The 19,910-nt window shown below is 34.5% G+C and overlaps 4 protein-coding genes across 6 annotated transcripts in view; 3 read left to right on the top strand and 1 right to left on the bottom strand.

The window, feature by feature from the left end:
- The first annotated feature begins 187 nt into the window (after positions 1–187).
- LOC120345870 (troponin T, fast skeletal muscle isoforms-like) lies at positions 188–2,538 on the top strand. The gene is made up of 9 exons (XM_039415451.2): positions 188–254; positions 430–481; positions 655–693; positions 799–875; positions 1,151–1,406; positions 1,524–1,637; positions 1,718–1,824; positions 1,904–2,000; positions 2,080–2,538. Exons 2-9 carry the CDS (start codon positions 449–451, stop codon positions 2,206–2,208), a joined length of 852 nt encoding a protein of 283 aa, XP_039271385.2. The 5' UTR covers positions 188–254; positions 430–448; the 3' UTR covers positions 2,209–2,538.
- Positions 2,539–6,849: 4,311 nt separating this feature from the next.
- Positions 6,850–8,893, top strand: LOC120345926 (troponin T, fast skeletal muscle isoforms-like). Its single transcript, XM_039415525.2, has 8 exons — positions 6,850–6,951; positions 7,110–7,160; positions 7,236–7,312; positions 7,527–7,782; positions 7,901–8,014; positions 8,094–8,200; positions 8,282–8,378; positions 8,461–8,893. The coding sequence occupies exons 1-8, from the start codon at positions 6,919–6,921 to the stop codon at positions 8,587–8,589; spliced, it is 864 nt and encodes a 287-aa protein (XP_039271459.1). The 5' UTR covers positions 6,850–6,918; the 3' UTR covers positions 8,590–8,893.
- A 1,118-nt stretch (positions 8,894–10,011) lies between these two features.
- Positions 10,012–14,525, top strand: LOC120345928 (troponin T, cardiac muscle-like). The gene is made up of 8 exons (XM_039415529.2): positions 10,012–10,104; positions 10,597–10,651; positions 11,138–11,187; positions 11,535–11,790; positions 12,321–12,434; positions 13,337–13,443; positions 13,781–13,877; positions 14,239–14,525. The coding sequence occupies exons 2-8, from the start codon at positions 10,619–10,621 to the stop codon at positions 14,356–14,358; spliced, it is 777 nt and encodes a 258-aa protein (XP_039271463.1). The 5' UTR covers positions 10,012–10,104; positions 10,597–10,618; the 3' UTR covers positions 14,359–14,525.
- Positions 14,526–15,609: 1,084 nt separating this feature from the next.
- Positions 15,610–19,910, bottom strand: part of LOC120345371 (kinesin-like protein KIF1B) — a 41,297-nt gene continuing 36,996 nt past the window's right edge. For 2 of the 3 annotated variants that reach the window (XM_078114921.1, XM_078114923.1), the window contains exons 38-42: positions 19,701–19,798; positions 18,917–19,009; positions 18,317–18,509; positions 17,818–17,936; positions 15,610–17,225 (exon numbers count right to left, since the gene is read on the bottom strand). In XM_078114921.1, coding sequence (XP_077971047.1) covers positions 17,186–17,225; positions 17,818–17,936; positions 18,317–18,509; positions 18,917–19,009; positions 19,701–19,798 — 543 coding nt within the window. In that variant the 3' untranslated portion in view covers positions 15,610–17,185. The remainder of the gene's footprint in view (positions 17,226–17,817; positions 17,937–18,316; positions 18,510–18,916; positions 19,010–19,700; positions 19,799–19,910) is intronic. The other variant, XM_078114922.1, reaches the window with a different exon arrangement.

The following is a 19,910-nucleotide window of genomic DNA, read 5'->3' as shown; positions in this document are numbered from 1 at the left end:
TTTTGCGCTTAACTGGTAAAAAAAAAAGCTTCTGACGGCAAACCTCCTCGAAAAAGACATCTGTTCACACTTCAGGTGATAACTTACAGCGACGAGTACGGCGAACGTTTTTCAGTTCAGCCATCAGCGAACACATTGTCGCTTCCATAGTAGAAGGTGCGAATCAACTCGCTTATAAAATACTAACGGCAGTATTCCAAATCACTCTCGACTTGTGTCTTCCAATTTTACATTCGTTCTTCAGTAAATAAAAGGTATGCATTACTTTGCTTGTCAGTGTAATATTCAAGACTATATCTACTAAGACTATATACTATTCATAGTAAAGTTCGGATGAAGATTCATATATTAAATATAGGCTTTGTGTTGGTTTTGTTTCGATGTGCGAAACCGTGAACTGTGACCATAGCAAATTGTTTTTATATTTAGATATCCTAACCCTTTCAATATGTCGGATCACGAATCTGAATACGAATCTGAGGTAAGCGAGCTCTCTTAAATTTGTAGAATTTTTTCTAGAGCTGATGCGTTCATAATTTATAGACACACAGACAAATATATTTTACCAAATAATTTAAACAGTAAATTTCGATATTAATTAAAATCTTGCGAGTTGTTTATTTCCCACATTTCAATTTGTTATTTGACTCTTAGGTAGAAGAAGTTGAAGAGGAGGAACAAGTAGAAGTTCAGGTTATTGCCATTTGTTTATTTTTCTTATATAAGCAATAATTTGCATACTTTCATTATTGTACCTTATATAAACTGAAAACTACCAACTTAAATTTCACATTGCAGGAGGAAGCTGAACCCGAACCTGAGAAGGTCGAGGAAACAAAACCAGAAGAGAAAAATGACAAACCAGCGCCACCAAAGTAAGTAAAAAAAATGCTTTATGATTTGATCAAATTTCATTTTCGCTGGCTAGTGTGATTTGTTATAGTTTTTGTAACATGTTGAAGTTGAATTTTCTAAAAATCTAGTTTACCAAAAAACTTGCCAATACCATTTTCAGTTTATTGCCATAATTTGTCGGAAAATCCATATTTCTAAAATGCAAAAGACCTAAATTTCCAAAAATAGTGAAATAATGAAGTATGATAAATATAGGAAATCTATTCAATTCATTGTCCATCACTTTTATTTGTAGATTTTCCATGCCTGCCATGGCACCTCCAAAAATTCCCGACGGAGAAGTTCTTGATCTTGAGGATATCCAACGTAAAAGAATGGACAAGGATCTTAGCGAGCTTCAGGGACTCATCCAAGCCCACTTTGAAACGAGAAAGAAGGACGAAGAAGATATTGAACAACTACGAGTAAGAATTGAAAAACGAAAAGAGAAGCGTGAGGAACAAATGAGAATTCGTCAAGAACGAGAGAAAGAAAGAATGGCTCGCGAAAAGGTAAGTAGAATCATCCAAGTAATTAAAAATGAATTGATAAAAAAAGAGCCATTCATTGCAGTTTTTCATTTTAAAAAATATTTCTTATATCTATCGTATTATTTTTTCATATTCCAGGAAGAGAGAAAGAGAAAGGAAGAAGAAGAAGAACAAAAAAGAGTGGAAGAAGAAGCTCGTAAAAAGGCAGCAATAGCAAACATGTCTCTTCACTACGGTGGATACTTGGCAAGAGTAAGTTTATTCAATGCTCGTTATAATGGTTTTAAATAAGATAAAAGAGAAATTTATTTAACGCTGTACTAAAAATGAAGGCCGAAAAGAACAAACCCAACAAGAGACAGACAGATCGTGAAAAGAAGAAGAAGATATTGGCTGACCGAAGAAAACCACTGAACATCGATCATTTGAACAGCGATAAGTAAGTATTTCTTTATATTGATATACATGAAATTAGTTGTTCAAAACTACCAGTTACCAATTATTACTCTTCTTTTCAGACTTCAAGAAAAAGCACAAGAGTTGTGGGACTGGCTTTTCACATTGGAAGAAGAAAAATACGATTTTGAACAAAGAATTGATCGACAAAAATATGATGTAAGCTCTGGCAACAAATGTTTGTTTGTTTTTCTATTTTTTTAATAATGCCCATGTAAAATTTTCATAATATTTTCAGATAAACCAACTTCGTCAACGAGTGAACGAATACATGGGAAAATTCTCGAAAAACAAGAGACAAGCAGGAGGAAAAATGAACATCGGACCAAGAGGAGGAGTTGCCGCCAAATCCGGAGTTTTCAAATAAAATATACAACGATATCATCGAAACGAACAATTCAAAACTTTTGACTGAATTTATTATCGTATCTACTCCGACTAGGCAAATAAAATGAGTGATCTGCGAACTAGAATACATATATAGATGATATTTAATCATCTATCTATGTTTTGGTGATAAATTCTCGAGTATTGTTAATTGTTTTATTAATCTTTATTTATAGCAAAATTCGGCAACGCATGTTTTATTATTTGTTCGTTTATGTGCAACTGATTTTCAGTGAAATTTCCTGTGAATGAATTGATATTTTTATTGGTTCTTTTATATCTCATAATAAACAATATTGAAACATGTGGACATCAGTGCATATTCTAGGTTTCAGAGGGTAAACCAGGTATTGATATTAGATTTTGTGACCATGGTGTTGGTAAACGATAAAGTTGCTATAGTTGGCCTTATTGTGTATATTTAGAGTCACTATCCATAACATAGACACATATTAATACACCCATTCAAGTAATGGCATACACAGCCAATGTCATAGACTTATATTAACAACTCAATATACATATACAGTCGTTTGTGGCATGTTCATAGAAAAGTCAGTATCATATGCGAATACTGCCAACTCAGTATAAATGTACGCCATTCAAGTAATATTCATATACCAGTGGCTTCCAATCTTTTTTAGTGTCAGAACCAAAATTCAAATCTTAACGTTGAAAGGAGCCGAATAAAAAACAATGCAAATTAGAATGACAACAAAACTATACTCAAGTACTCGTGTTTCCCCGAAAATAAGACCTAACCTGAAAACAAGACCTAGTCTCAATATTAAGAATAATTTTGATATAAGCCCTCCCCTTAAAATAGGACCAAGTCAATACCACGTTTTTTTTACCTAGTCGATAGCAAGAAATCTTTTCTACACGTTTTAAATGATTAATATAAAACGTGTGAGCGAGAAAACCGTGTCATTTAAGTAAATGAATATCAGTTTCATATATTTTATATTTGTAAATCTCCTAATTCTGTACTTTGTAATTTTGTTTTTGACAAATGAAAATAATAGACATCCCCCGAAAATGGGCCCTAGTGTTTTGAAATGAGACACTTTCTTATTTTCGAGGAAACACGGTAGCTCCATATTTATATCTATTTCAGCTTGAAAATACTTTTTTCACAGTGTACGGATAGCCTGCTTGTAATTACTGAAAACAATGATATCAGCAGGATGTACTCCTGGGTGGATTGCTGTTAAGGTCGTATGCGTTTTTACTGCTCTGTTTTATATCTGTTCAAATCCGTGGATTTCTACTAGAAAATAAACTATTTTTCCCGCCTCACGAAGTTACCAAATCTATTGTATGGTTTTGCAGCACCTGAATCTCATAATTTTTGCGTTCATAGTGATGTGATGTGGGATGCAATAAATTTATTCGAGGCTGAAAATGGAAGCTGAAAATAAAGCACTGGCGAAGCAAATTGGTGGTAACTATTCTACATTTTGCTTTACAACACAATCTCGGAATCAATGGATTTTTTTTAGGTGGATTTAAAGTATTCGGTCTAAGATGACGCACATCCTGAACCCTAACCTGATAAACATACAAAGTTCAGGTTGTGCGCCATCCTGGCACGAATACTTCGGGAGCGCCTTTTTGTTAAAAACAATTATTTCATAACTACATGGTTTAGTTTTGCATACATAGTAACACTGAATCTCCTTACAATGTCAGAAATTCAATTTTAGTGGAATAAATGGTAGTTTATTTCACTAATACAAGCCAAGATCCATCGATAGCATCTAGCCACTTTCTACAGCGCTCTTCAAACTACATTTGCGTTGCCGCGCGCATTTCGTTTTTCTAGTTTAAGCTTAGGGACTTGGGAAATATTTTATTAGTTGAATTGGATTGAAATATTTGACCTCGTCTTTCACTCCGAACAAGGCCATGTAAAACCATCCACTGGTATCTAAAGATGTGAAACGTGTTTTCTTTTGGAAGAACTGCAACCTTTCAGTGCTGCATTGACTTTGGCAAAATTAATATATCCTTGTGGAGATAGAAGGTATGCGTATGCGAAACCGAGATGTGCACCTGTTATGCCAACATAGTTTAGTCAAACGTTTTGAATACTAGTACATCACACACATTTTCCTGCGTGCTTCGGTTGTAAGTAGTAACGCACACATTTTTGCGCACATGCATCAAATTCCACTCGATTATTGAGCTATAGGTTTTTGACGAGCTTTTGTGTATGATTTCATTCCATAGAATTTGTATGCTGTTCTAAAGAATACTAGTTTCAGCTTTTTCATTCATTCAAACCGCGTGTTGAAAGTAAGTTTCGTAATATTGCGTGTTGGTTTCCAACATCCTTAAATCGGTGATGCCAGTAAATCTTTAATACAAAAAGATCAGTAACATCTGCAATAAAAACAGCAGTACCCACTCAAATGACAGCTGGGGGATGGATACTCTGAGTATCGGCTCCATCGCGTGCCTCTTACAGTCTTACCAGTTTATATGAGTGCCAATTGGTATCTAAGCTCAGCCAGAGACAAAAAGTTTTGGACTGCAGTTGGCATTTGGTTATATATTCTACAATAAGATTATTTGATTGCATACTACTGGAAGTTCCGCCTTATATGTCTTTTCCCATTGCACCATTCATTTACTGATATTCGATAATATGACGCTCATCTGACATAGTTCTTAAAGTGTGTAGATGGGTATAATCTTTTCCACGCTGTTCAGATGGGAATGCGCGAATATATATAAGAATTGCTAATATTGGTTTGCAATGCGATGAAATCCCATCTTAGCATTTCTGCCTCTTGCAATCGCTGCGTATACTTATCGGAGGAGTTCTGTGGCGTGTTTATCAAATGAAAAAAAACATGGGAAAATTTTTTCTACTTCTCTACTACTATCAACCCTTGACATTTTGTGAAAACTTTTTTCCATGCAACCTTTTTTTAAAACATCTCCAACAACCACAATTAATTCTGTTATTAAACTTCCGAAACAAACACATAAAAGCATCAACAGATGCATATCACCAAGTAGATATTGCTGATTTGATCTTTATGTTACCTATTTTCATGTAAATCTTTTTGGTAAACCTGTTATCTATCGTAAATACAGCACATTTGACAATGTTGTAGTGTGACTTTTTTGGCCTCACATTTTTGATATTTGTAGTTAGAGCTCTTGGGGCTCTGTCAAACAAAGTTACATACAAAATATTGGTTGTAAATTGCAAAACATGATCATGTTGTTGGAATAACTTGGCATTTTACCACCCGTATATCATTCATTGTTGAGAATATTAATAAAATCATAAAATTTAAAAATTCGTTTTTCGTGAAATTTTTGTTGTAGCTGAATTCCAGGGACAGCATGACAACAGGCAAGAGAAGCACGGTCGCCTCTTTTAGTTTATGACAGGGTTTCTTAAAAGGGGACCCCGTCCTCCTTGAAGGTCGCTGATCGGTTATCTGGGAGCACGAACAAACAGATGGAAATGCGAATATATAATAACAATGTATTTTTATAGAAGAGAAGAAGCAAAAGTGTTGAGAGTCTTTGGAAGTTTGAAAAGCATTGGCATGGAACATAAGAATGAACTACATTCTTTCCCAGGGATATACTATAAAATGTAGCAATTTTCTCATTCTTGTTCTTGTACTATCATTATCTTTCACTGCGTCGTCGTGATCATCCCGCTACATAACAATTCTCGCTAACAAATAATTGACTGTTCTCCACCAGGTGTATATCCACTTGAACCACTGGCGACTGCATTAGCAGGCTTGTATTGTTAATTGCAACAAAAACGAGTATTTTGAAATAGTACTCTTTATTTTACGGGCATGTTTCGACAGTATTTCCATATATATACTGTATATGGGTCGCGACCCAAAGCTGGGCTCAACAAATACCTAAAAGGTATTGATTTTGTTTCCTAGTAAATTTGGTGCTTGCGTAGTTTGTGCACCAAGATTGCGCACAACCTGAACATAGTATTGTAACAAGTTATGGTTCAGGTTGTGCGTCATTATGAGGCACAGGTTTGACAAAAAACACTAATACAAATATCGAGCCGTAAAAAAAATTGCTCAAGGCTGCAAACTCCACACCTATGTAGAAATGATGGGCAATGTCCCAAAGATGAATAATCACAAATAAAAAAAACTTTATGTCTGAAATCAAACTTGGGTCAAAAAGGTCCCTTATCTGCCGGACTAATATCCTTATCTTATAAAACGATGCCTTTAAAATTTAAAATTAAATAAACAAAATGTAACGTGTGAAATGATAGTTATCAGCGCTCGAGTACCGCGAACGTTTTTCATTTAAAAAACAGGGATCACATTGTCGCTTTCATAGTAGAATGTGCGAATCAGTTCGCACATAAGGTACTAACAGCAGTTGTTATATTTGCTCTCGACTTATATCTTCCATTCATTCATTCTATTACAGTCATTCTTCAGACAGTAAACAGTATGTATTACTTTTTTGTCAGTTTATTATTCAAGAAACTAGATTCTACATCTTCTTTACTGCCAATATGCTTAGTAGCTAGTAATTATTAGATATATATTCAAAATAGGTCGAGACGAGGAGATTTCATAGTCTACTTACTCCATATTTGTGCTGTTTTGTTGTACAAAACTATGATCCCATTAAATTATTATCATTTTGTTTTAGATAACCTAACCCTTTCAATATGTCTGACCATGAATCTGAATACGAATCTGAGGTAAGTGAGCCGTTTTGAATTTGTACAATTTTTCTCTAGAATTAAAGAAACCCAGACAGAAATATTGTAATCGACAATTTAAACAAAAGATGTTATTATAAATAAATATCTTGCGAGTTGTTTATTGCATATATTTCAATTTGTTATTTGCATTTTAGGTGGAAGAAGTAGAAGAAATTGAAGAAGAGGAGGAACAAGAAGTCGTTCAGGTTAGTTTTACATAAACATTGATTTGCATACTTTCTTCATTGTAGAAATTATTAACTGGAACTTTTAAATTTCAGGAGGAAGCTGAACCCGAACCCGAAAAAGTCGAGGAAACAAAACCAGAAGAGAAAAATGACAAACCAGCGCCACCAAAGTAAGTAGAACAAATGCTTTATAAATTGATCAAATTTCATTCTCGCCGGCTAGTGTGATTTGTTATAGTTCATATAGGATTTACCTATTTATCCCAGGGGGAAGGAAGGCCTATAAGACGCCCTAATAATATGGCGAACTACGGCCTTTCGTCCGGTTAGCAGCAATAAAATAGTAAATCAATTTACTTTATTGCCTGTCACATTTATTCATAGATTCTCCATGCCTGTCATGGCACCTCCAAAAATTCCGGAAGGAGAAGTTCTCGATCTCGAGGATATCCAACGTAAAAGAATGGACAAGGATCTTAGCGAGCTTCAGGGACTCATCCAAGCCCACTTTGAAACAAGAAAGAAGGATGAAGAAGATATTGAACAACTACGAGTTAGAATTGAAAAACGAAAAGCCAAGCGTGAGGAACAAATGAGAATTCGTCAAGAACGAGAGAAAGAAAGAATGGCTCGCGAAAAGGTAAGTAAAATACCATCCAAGCAATTGGGTAATTTGGGTAATATTCTTTGCACTATTTCCATTTCATTTTAAGATAATTTTTTTATATATCTAATTTGTATTATTTTCCATATTCCAGGAAGAAAGAAAGAGAAAGGAAGAAGAAGAAGAACAAAAAAAGGAAGAAGAAGAAGCTCGCAAAAAGGCAGCAATAGCAAACATGTCTCTTCACTACGGTGGATACTTGGCAAGAGTAAGTTTATTTAATCTTCTTTATACTGGTTTTGATATAATAATAGAAAAATTTATTTAACTCTGTATCAAATATGAAGGCCGAAAAGAACAAACCAAACAAGAGACAGACAGATCGTGAAAAGAAGAAGAAGATTTTGGCTGACCGAAGAAAACCACTGAACATCGATCATTTGAACAGCGATAAGTAAGTATTTCCTTTTATATTGATATACATGAAATTAGTTGTTCGAAACTACCAGTTACCAATTATCATTCTACTTTTCAGACTTCAAGAAAAAGCACAAGAGTTGTGGGACTGGCTATTCAAATTAGAAGAAGAAAAATACGATTTTGAACAAAGAATTGACCGACAAAAATATGACGTAAGCACTGACAACAAATGTTCGATTCATTTTCATATTCCAAATCAATAGCACCTATATAAAATTAAAACTTTAATTTTAGATAAACCAACTTCGTCAACGAGTGAACGAATACATGGGAAAATTCTCAAAAAACAAGAGACAAGCAGGAGGAAAAATGAACATCGGACCAAGAGGAGGAGTTGCCGCCAAATCCGGAGTTTTCAAATAGAATATACAACGTTATTATTGACATTTCAACTGGATTTTAAGATCTTATCTACTCTGACTAAGCATATAATATGAATGATCTGTGTACTAGAATACATTCATAAACCATGTTTGATCGTCTATGTTTTGGTAATGAATTCGCGAGTATTGCTATTTGTTTTATTAACCTTCATTTATAGCAAAATTTGGTAACGCATGTTTTATTATTCGTTTGTTTATATATATACAACTAATTTTCAGTCAATGAATTAACATTTCCATTGGGTATTTTATACCGTAAAATAAACATTGTTGAAACATATAAACATCTGTATGTATTCTGAGTTTGTTTTCCTGGACAAATTAATTATTTACATTGGTTTTTATGACCTTGATCTTGATAAATGATAAAGTAGCTATAGTTAGCCAGCATGTCAGACAATATCCATAACTCGCTTTTTACTATCATGTAGTCGCTAGTTTGAAATCTCTAGCTTGAAGCCTCTTTTCATTATTTGACTCAATATGTTATAAAACGGGTGCGCAAGTATGGACTAAGAAAACTTCTTTGATAAAACATTTTGATTTGCTCAACATAGTACATCACTAAGTTAGGCAGCTGCTTCTCCGTAGACTTGCTCGGCAAGAGAGCTTAAGATAATATCTTAATGTAGTGCAATCATGTGCAATTTAAGTTTCCATCAAAATTCGTTATGCAAAATATATAGATAAATGTACATTTGTTCTGGGAGTAAGCATTCGTCGAATTAAATTTAATTTATTAGACAGAATTGGCACAAAAACGATTCAATGTAAGGCATTACATGCTAAAATGTAAACATTATGTTGGTCACAAGAAAGTTAGGTCACATTTCAAATAAGAAATTCTTACAATATACCAAACTGGAGCATGTACCTTTATTGGTCGATAATAAAATTAAACAAATCTGAGAAACAGCTGTGACGACATCAATCTCTTGAGACAGTACACGACGGATGAGACATTGCATCAAGGCCATTCAGAGCAGGCACGTTTCTACGACTTATGCTTTTATGGTTTAACAATCTTGAAGTATACTTAAAAATATCTTTACACTGAACACTGAACTTTACACTGAATATTTGAGTCAGAATTTTTACGGCGAATCATACGCAGTGGAGCATGAGCAAATGGAGCATCCTATTGCAGTGCTCGGTACAACATGCCATAATAGAAAATTACCGAAGTGTAAAATTAACTATTTGTCAATTATTTTAAAAAAATTATGTTGCTCAAGTAGTTTAATCTGGAAATATCCATGGTGTAAATATTAGAATGTTGTTAAACTTCGACAGACAAATCTGAAATTCCGAACCCGCAAGTCACTAGGGATAATGAACGATTACTTGGTATGTTCCTTTCTGTTCATAACGGCAGCTGTTCATACGTCATCTCTACTATTATATCATGCAGCAGTCTCCACACTGAGCCGCAAGCTTCAAAATCGACCTTAGTTGCCGGTAACTTACGGAGGATAGTCGCTTTGCATTGAATTTTGTAAGTAATGTATGTAAACATAGGTATCTTTAGTTTTTTCGTGATAGGTTTGACAAAATTTAGGGAACAATACTTCTTAATCATCATTGTACTGCCGGAATTCAAATAAATTCAAAAATGAAGTATTTTGTTTCATAAAATTCGCGGAAATTCATGTTGCAAATATATCCGTAATCGTTTTGAAAAAGTATCTTTTTTGTTCACAAATTTTCATGTTTTACTAGAATAGTTTGCGCAATACCATCATTGATGTCACTAAACTAGAAGGTAAATTTTTCGAATTTGAAAAAAAAAAAAAATTTTTTTGAGACGAACGTTTTTTTTTTAAGAAAGGTTGCAATTACTTCCACTCACTCAAGAGTAATTCTGCTTTTTCCAACTTTGAAAGTTTCATTAAAATTTGGTACCGAAGATTTAAAATGTATCGATATATGTATATCTATGTTGTATAATTTTGTTACGCAAAAAAATTTCATTTTCATACTTTTCTAGACAAAAAAAAACAAATCTCAAAATGTCGGACATCGAAGAAGATCCAATAACCGAGGTTATTATACTTTTATTTATTTACATTTTTGACAACCATAGCAATACGATTATGTATATCACGGTTTAGACACAAACAGTGATCCATAAAGTGTGTTTACAGGGTATTGTTTTACGTAGAGTAAAGTTAAATTTTGAGTTGGATTGTAGCAACAAAGTGTTTGCCAAGTATGTTCTAATCAGCATTTATGTTTTAATATAAAGTCGTGTAATAGTTATATATATTTTTCACTGTTTCCATCAGCTGCGTCGCTTTTGACTTTCCAGCTACGTTTCATTGTGGAGAAAGGCGCTTTAGATTTTGACGGTCTCAATAGGGGCGGCTAGCTATTAAATAGTGTAGGCTGGTCACTCTATAGGCATTGTGCACTCTTAACTCTTTTGTACAAACGAAATTTGATGCAGAACTTGAACTTGAACAAAGAAAGAAAATCTTTAATACAATGAGGGCATTTTTTCCAATTTTTTTTTATGTTTTACCTTGCAGGAAGAAGCATCACAAGAACAATTGGAGCCACCCCAGAAGGCAGTACCAAGGTAAATTTGACCTACAGACAGAACAAATCATTTTCGTTTTCGTGGAAAATTTCAATTTTTTTAAAGGATTTAGAATTTTGTATTATATTTGGTCTGGATATCATTGTCATTCTAATATCGACAGATGTCAAAATTTAGAAAAAATAGCAATTTTGAGGACCTTCTATTTCTTTGTTTCCGACGGATGACGGATCAATTTTATTATATCTTAAAAAAAAAATAGCGAGTAGGGCAAATCAAATCATATCAGTGCTCTTTTTCGCCGTTTTACTAATTTTATGAAAATGTTAATTTCTAACTAACTTAGTTTCGTGCTGATAATTACTATAATACAAATCATATTTCAGACATTCATCAGCGTCTATCACTCCACCCAAGTTACCAGATGGTGAGAAAGTTGATTTGGATGAAATTGCGCGTAAACGTCATCAAAAAGATCTCGAAGAATTGCAGGGACTCATCAATGCACATTTCGAGCAAAGAAGAGCCGAAGAAGAGGAATTAGAAGAACTGAGATTGAAACTGGAGAAGAGAAAGGAAGAAAGAGCTGAAAGGTTGAGAATCCGCCAAGAAAAGGAAAAAGAGCGTGTGGCGAAAGAAAGGGTTTGTTTCATTTTATGTTTTCTTATTTTTGCAAAATTTTCGGTAGAATGCGCTTAAATGAAAATACTGAATGAAATTCACTACCCTTAGTAATATATAATTTGAAAATTGATTTCTGGCAAAAATATTTCAAATTTACCTCAGTGGGTGTTGGCATATACAAACTTCAGAAAGTTTATGGATATTTTCGTTGTTATTCGTCTTTTTTTGATGTCATTGTTGTTCTGAAAAAATCGCTTTTCTCGTCATTGTTATAAGAAGTAAACTTATCCATTATTTCTCTTCATTTTTTTTTATAGTCCGCTACGTACAAAGTGTTTAGCTCATAAATCACATAGGTACCTTTTTTAGAATGTACCTTACCTATTGCGCACATAGGCGTAATTATTACAGACTGGTTGAGATGGTTATATGGTGTCGAGTCGAAGATGTTCAAAACAGAAGTAAAATTCACTCAAATTTCAGCTAAATAGTATTTTACCATTTGATAAAAATTCTAAATAATGATGGATTGATAATGCCATCTACAGGAAGAGAGAAAACAGAGAGAAGAAGAAGAAGAGAAAAAGAGACAAGAAGAGGAAGAAAAGAAGAAGCAAGCAATCGCCAACATGTCTCTTCATTACGGTGGATACCTGGCCAGAGTGAGTAAAATCGATGTAAAACACATCGTCCGTAACGCCTCATGTGACACTGGGATAAACTCGTAATCTCACTAACGAAATTTGACGGTTTCAGAAATATGTCACACTAGGCATTGCCTAACTAAATGTTAACTGCGCAACAATTAACATATTTCCGATTGCGCTCCATATATTTCGCAAGTTACTAATTGCTGGAATGAATTTCATAAGTAAAAGGAAGGTTTTTGTGATGTAACATAATATTATTAGGTATTTGGTAATATCAACTCATTTCAACTTGCTTGTGACGGAAACAAAATCTCACAGTCCAATCAGACAACATGATGCTTGATAAGATGGGGGCCATTGTCCCAAAGGACACACCAAGTTTTAGGCGTGTTTGAGAGTATGAATGCATATACCTTCATAAATAGGCTACTCCCATGGGATATTTACGCGAGCGTGCGTTCCGTCGGTTGTTGATTAGAAATTTTTTTAAGAGCAATCAGTTCGAGGTGGTGACGACGGACAACATTTCAATGACGTAATAAACATAAAATTGGCTCAAGGCATTTAGGTGAAGATATGGTTTGACCACGAGCAGGGGGGAAATAATAGATAGAGTTAACTATAAATAAGAACAGGCTATGGATTGTCCAAATCTTAATCATCTCAAGCCCATCAACCAATTGTATAACCCTGGCCGCTTTGCGCTTGCGTTTCCAGTCGTCATGTGTGCTCCCAAATTGAGTTTAATATTGAGCACCCAGATTGCTTTACTCACTTAAGCCGACAAAGTCACAAAGTGATATTGTTTTTTTTTTATCCTCGGATAAACACACGTGCGGTAATACTCTAGATCAGAACAATTTTATCAAAATTGAAAAATTTCTATTTACACTCATGATGTTTGCATGCTTCAGGCTGAAAAGAACAAACCAAATAAGAGACAAACTGAGAGAGAGAAAAAGAAGAAAATTCTTGCGGACAGGAAAAAACCACTCAACATTGAGCATCTCAGCACTGATAAGTATGGACATCCTCATACTAAAAATTTCCTGACTTGTATTTTGGTGGTCGTGATATTTCATGGTCAAAATCAAAGACATTATCCCGATTGAGGAAATTGATATAAAATTTGTGGTAAAATTTGTCAAAATAGGTTACATCAAATTTAGTATTCAAAATAACATTACCTGGTTTTTCAAAACAGTATAAATCCGCTCAAATTTTCGGATCAATTGATCGTCCAGTATGTATGTCTAATTGTCTCAAAAATGTAACAGTATATATCTTATTTCGTGATATATATTTTATACTGCAACACTTTTATGTATTTAAAACTTATTGATATTTTTATATTCAAGATTACGAGACAAGGCCCAAGAACTGTGGGAAAGCTTATATGCATTGGAAGAAGAAAAAATTGATGCGGAATGGAGGATAGAACGACAAAAATATGATGTAAATATATCTAATTCTCAATGTCACTAAATATCGAACGTTTGTTATATTTCCTTGATTATACTATCAAGTTATATGGTAGATTATAGTAGATACAGTATTCTTAACTAATGCTCCCTTTCTGATTTGTATTAAGGGGTCAGTTTGCGCTGATTACAAGGATAATGTAGTACGAATCAAAACGAGTCAAATATAGCATAGTTTGAAAGTATTCATACCTAAATTTTACTCGGTAAAGTTTCGTTTGACCAAAGTTACGTTATCATTAAGTGGCACAAAATTTGGCTACGTAAAAAAAAATAAGTGCATATCGGCATTGCAGGCGACCACTCTAAACGAAAAATAATTATTATTATTTCAGCTCAACCAGCTCCGCCAACGGGTAAACGAGTACATGGGAAAATACTCGAAAAACAAGAGCAAGGTGAAGATCGCCGGACACAGCGGAGTCGCAAAAACAGCCAGTGCATTCAAGCAGTGACGTCACTAATTTGCCCTTTTTACTACTTACAATATATGTTAACAACATTGTTGTGTTTCCTATGATCATATGATTCATTATATTATGTCTAACCACCCAGTACTTATTTTTGGTTTGAAATTTTCAACTCGTTTATAAATCGAATAAAATAAAGTATACAATTATAATTGCCTTCGGACTTCTAGGATGTTAGATAAGAGAAGATGCAGAAAGAAAAGGGTTCGAAACATGGGGACACGGAAGCCTAAACGAAATATTTTACGCACAATTTTTCCAAAATCACATCCCGAACGAAGCTGGAACCGTGGAATGGCAACCGTGCCCGAGGGTCTAGGGCAGGGATGTGCAACTTTTACTCCAGAGGGGGGTGGTTGCAGATACAAATAATTGGGTGAAACTGCGGGCCGCAAAAATTTGGGTTATTGATCTTACGAAATGCGTTGTCCGCTTTGCACAAGCTACTGTTAGGTCATTGTAACGTCATAGGCGTTCCAGAATAAACTAAATTAAAAACTCGCGGGCCGAATAATTTTTCCTTGCGGGCCGGATTTGGCCCATTGGCCGCAGGTTGCACACCCCTGGTCTAGGGCACTCTAATACCACAAGTACGGTACTTCCAGGGCGGCGTAACAATTTTATATATATATGTCATTCTTGACACCCAGCACTACATCATCCTAAAATCACAACGCTGGTCTGGTCCAAATTTAGCGACGATCGCCCGTAATGGTGTCTGCGACGACGAGCTTGCTAGACTACTAGAGCCTGGTATTTTTCTCGTATTGACGTCCCAATGACGTATTTTTTGGATGACAAGTGGGGGTCAGAAATGATACATGCCAAAATTGTTACGCAAAGCCCACTAAACCTCCGGTTGCCTGCCGAACTGTACCCAAATCAAAAACCTTCCTTCGCGCAGCATGAGTCCGCAACGGAAGACGACCTCCACGTCAGCGGCCACTCTTGGCGGTCACATGATAATATTTAATGTTTAGTTAATATTTAATGTTTTTGATAGAACGGGTCAGCATGAGATCACAACGGAAGACGATCTTCACGTCAGCGGCGACGGGTCAACAAGTCCCACGGAGCCTTCCCAAAACGTGGTTAAATAATGGAAAAAATGTCTTATCCATTACCCGTTTTTAATACGGTGCTAAGTTTCACCTTATGTTCTGTTACTACCATAATGTTGCTACCACATGTTGACTACGCTACCTCACTTTCAGAAAATGTTTCAATTGATTTACAACAATAACCATCTTCTGTATATTTCAATAAAATATCAAACACAGTACATGCATTACGCATATCTAGGTTTCACTTTCAAATAAATAAAAGAATAGAGAAAAGCCACAGATTGAATGCAGACTACACATCATCAGACTAATAACTCCTAAACAATAAAAGTTAAATACAAGGAATATTGCTTTTAACACCATATTGTATGCGTATAAATTACCACAGTGACAAAAGAGAATTAATATTATTTTGTTTGCAAGAATACATACTTTATAACGAAAAAAAAGTCTTTCTAATTTTGAACTTCACAAACGCTAGATTATTAGGTACACCCGTATTGTGTGTACCCGGTTAGGGTTAGGCCATAATTTTATTCCGATTTTCCTTATTTTAGTTCTATCATAAGTTCGGGACTGTCTGTGTTAGCCAAGTGAATATCCCCCCTGCCGATAGGTTTCAGTCCCTCTACACAACTTGATGTAAAGTAGGCGAACAAAATTAGTTACCTCCATATTGGTATACACATTGGAGCGCCGATTATTGACTAACCCTAAGTAATAATTAAAGAGTAGAATGGTCAAAATCGAAAATAATTTTGGAAATGTTAATTATTTGAGCAGACTCATGAACAAGCCCTTAACAGGGAAACCTCTCTGATTGATACCTAGAAGTGCAGTTCAAAAATATGTCCACAGTCCTATTAGGTAAATTGTTAAAAGTGATTGATATGATAGGCTGAAGTGACGGGTCATGCAAAGGCAAAGTACATTAATATTCCTCTATGTTATTTGTAGACTAATAAATCGTACTACACAAGTCCGACACGAAATCCTATCAACAGGCATAGGTTTAACACAATGAGACATACAGAAAAACTAACATATTTCCTCAGTATATTTGAAACAGATAAATAAAATTGTATATCCCGGTATAGCAAAAACGATTCTACAACATAAATAATACTGATCGTAAAATAAGTGGAAACAGGAAAAGGTAATGAAGATTGAAATGTTAACAAAGGTTTTAAATATGAGATAGACAACGGAAGCTGGATTGCGGAATCAGCGTCAAGAGTCAACCCTCAAATGTATCTTTATTGACAATGAGGTCCCAAACTATACCACTTTCTTAAATTTATTTTAGTTAAAATTTATAACTAAAAATAATAAAAACTTTTACCAAAAACAGGGTATGCATGCACGGAACCAAAAAAAATAGGTTGATTCTAAAATCAGACAACAAGAGACTTTGAAGTGTGAAAATCGTATTATGTTACATCATATGAAAGATATATAGACTACAATAAATATAAGAGAGGAACTTCTTTACATATATAATTTGAACTTCAGTGCAACATAATAAACAATTAAACACTCTTTTAATCAAAATATCAACATGATCAGAAAATTTGTGCATTCATAGGGAGTCTATGTTTGAATCACAGATGGAACATGCTGGTGAGGCATGGTCCATCAGTGGCTCATGCTTGAAAAAGGACAATTTCTGACTATATGATAATCATATTAATAATTACAAGAAAAAGTCAAGTGATATTTACAGAATGTCTCAAATATGAAACCGTGATTCACGTCTTGATGCAGGTGTTCCGTCTTGCAAGTTTTGATCTGAATAAAATATGCATGATTCAGGAATCTTGCTGCACACAAACACAAATGTATTTCTGTGGCATTCTGTGCGTCATCTTGGTACAAATACTTCCGGAGCGACCGTAGATGTGGCCCCAATTGCCATTTGAATTTGTATGTACAATATGTAAAAGTCATGCTATTGCAATATTATTAAATATGATAATGTATCTAATAACGATTTTTAGGGGCTCCCGAAGTATGCGAACCAAGATGGCGGACATCGGAATGTAATATGTGTACTAGGTAAGGGTTAGGCCATAATTTTAGGTATAAATACTACGGGAGGCTCTTGGCTAGTCTTCGAACTAATAATAGGACTAAAATAAGGAAAATTGAAAAAAAATTATCGCCTAACCCTAACCTGTTACCCATGTTACGTTCCGATGTCCGCCATCTTGGTTCGCATACTTCGGGAGCACCGATTTTTATTTATTATTCTTGCCAAGGAAATATAATGGTTTTTAAACAAAAATTAGATATTACCCCATAATTTTATTGCGAATTCCCTGATGATAAACAACAAATGCACAACAACCATATAAAATCAATTCTGACAATCCAAACTTACCTTATAAGTCCAGCCATAAGTGGATTGAATGCATAAAGCCAGTTGTGTAAGTCACATTCATTAGCGGCTTGCAATAGAAATCCCCGATTTTTTGTGCAGACAGCAAACGTATGTTGGACCTGCAAATGAATAAATAGTTAGTTACCTGGATTCGAATTTTTGACTACTATGAGGCTATTTCAACGAATTTTTTTACTTTGAAAGTGGGGTTTAACCAGCAAAATTATTTTGGGAATTCAGTCCAATAATAGATCAGTGAAAGATAGCAGATGATACATGCCATCATTATCATCAGCTGAATTTATTTTTTTGATGCTTACAGAGTATGTGTACCAAGATGGCGCACAACCTGAACATAGTATGTGTACCAGGTCAGGGTTATCAGGTTGTGCGCTATCTTTGGGCACATACTTCTGGAGCGCCATTTTTTTTTTATCTCAAAAAACAAAACAAAAAACGATCTCAAATAAATCATAATCAAATAAAAATGAAGAATTACCTTTAGTATAATGTCTTGTTGTAATGAAAATTCAACCGTGACAGAGCCCAAGTTTAGTAATGCCCGTATCACAGGATCTCTATGTGAATTGTAGAAGAATACATACGGACGTCTAACAACAACCCACCATTTAATCCATCTATTGCTATCAGAATCTAGCATGTTTAGGTATCCTTGTCGAGAAATCACTGGACTGTAATTAAAAATATATAAGAAAATGAATCAGTAATTGCAATCGGTAATACTAGATTGGCAAACTTTAATAGTGGACAAAAATACAACGGTGGAAAATGGAAAGGGATTAAAGGATTTGTGTTGTCATGCTAAATTGAACTAAAAACTTAAATTCCTGAACTTATCAATTTAATTGGGTATTAAACCTTTGGTGTCGATGCTTATCAGCATAGGTTCTCTGCAGTTTCCCTTCCCCAATTAAAATATGTGTACAATTTTTCTTTTTCCTAATTTTATATGCTATTTTTACTGGGTGGAACTTGACTATGACTAGATGACTTGAATGATAGCAGCATATCATTGACGTTTCTATATTAAAGATTAGTAAGATACTTTGTTCATATTATAATGCAACAAAACACAAACCTGACGCTGACTTCAGAAACATTAGCCACATAGCTCAAATTTTTCCATTGTGAGTCCTCTTGATCTGGAGAACTTGCTAAACTGCTGAATGAACTGTGTATAAAATATATTGAAAACACACTTGATACAATGAAATGTCTGATTGCCTTCTATTAAGTATGCTTCTATGGTAAATGATAGATCATGTCCATGCATGATGTCCGTGCATCTGAAAACAAATAACTGGCTAACTAATTTCCAACTCGACATGGACTGGTAACCGGACAAAGACCAATGTCAGCCATAAATTTAAGCCGTCGTATCGACTTTCCTCTCCTTGGGATAAGTATGTAATCCTCCTCCCTAGTTCGAACCATGCTTGGTCCAGTGATCAAATCCAATCCTACCAAATTAAATATCAGTGAAATATTATTTAAGCAGTGCAGAATTTTCAATCCAAATTTTGATATCTAGAATATTTCAAGCGAATACTTGCACAGAGACTCATTTGGAGTGAACGTTTGGAGTTGCGTTTACAAATGGCTTATGAAAATCAGAAAAATCTGAATATATAGCAAAAAAGTGCTTCAGGTAATAGATTTTCATTAGCAGTACACAGTTTTTCTACAAGTGGATCTTAACATAATCATGGAGATTATGAATACGTATTGAAAATAACATTTTAAAATTACTGGTGTAGGGTTGATAAATGAGTCACTTATTGAAATACATAATGAAAAAATAGGAGTGTAAAATTATCATTTTATATCCAGAGAAAATGTTTATTTGTTTATACATATTTTACCAAATTTCAAAAGAAGAGTTTGCTTGATGCATTTGACTGTGAGATGGTGAAACACTGTCACTTTGTTCTGGCAATCCACTGTCAGGAAAATGTCCATCCTGAATGTTGGAAAAATTAATCTTTTTATGGTATTCAAATAAAAAAAGAAGCCATTTTCCACAAAGAAGTACTAGATTTAAGCAAGATGTGCCAATGTACATCTAATTTTAC

This window comes from Styela clava, chromosome 8 (assembly GCF_964204865.1).
Source record: "Styela clava chromosome 8, kaStyClav1.hap1.2, whole genome shotgun sequence".
Classification (NCBI taxonomy): Eukaryota; Metazoa; Chordata; class Ascidiacea; order Stolidobranchia; family Styelidae; genus Styela; species Styela clava.
This window is presented reverse-complemented; position numbering and strand designations above follow the sequence as displayed.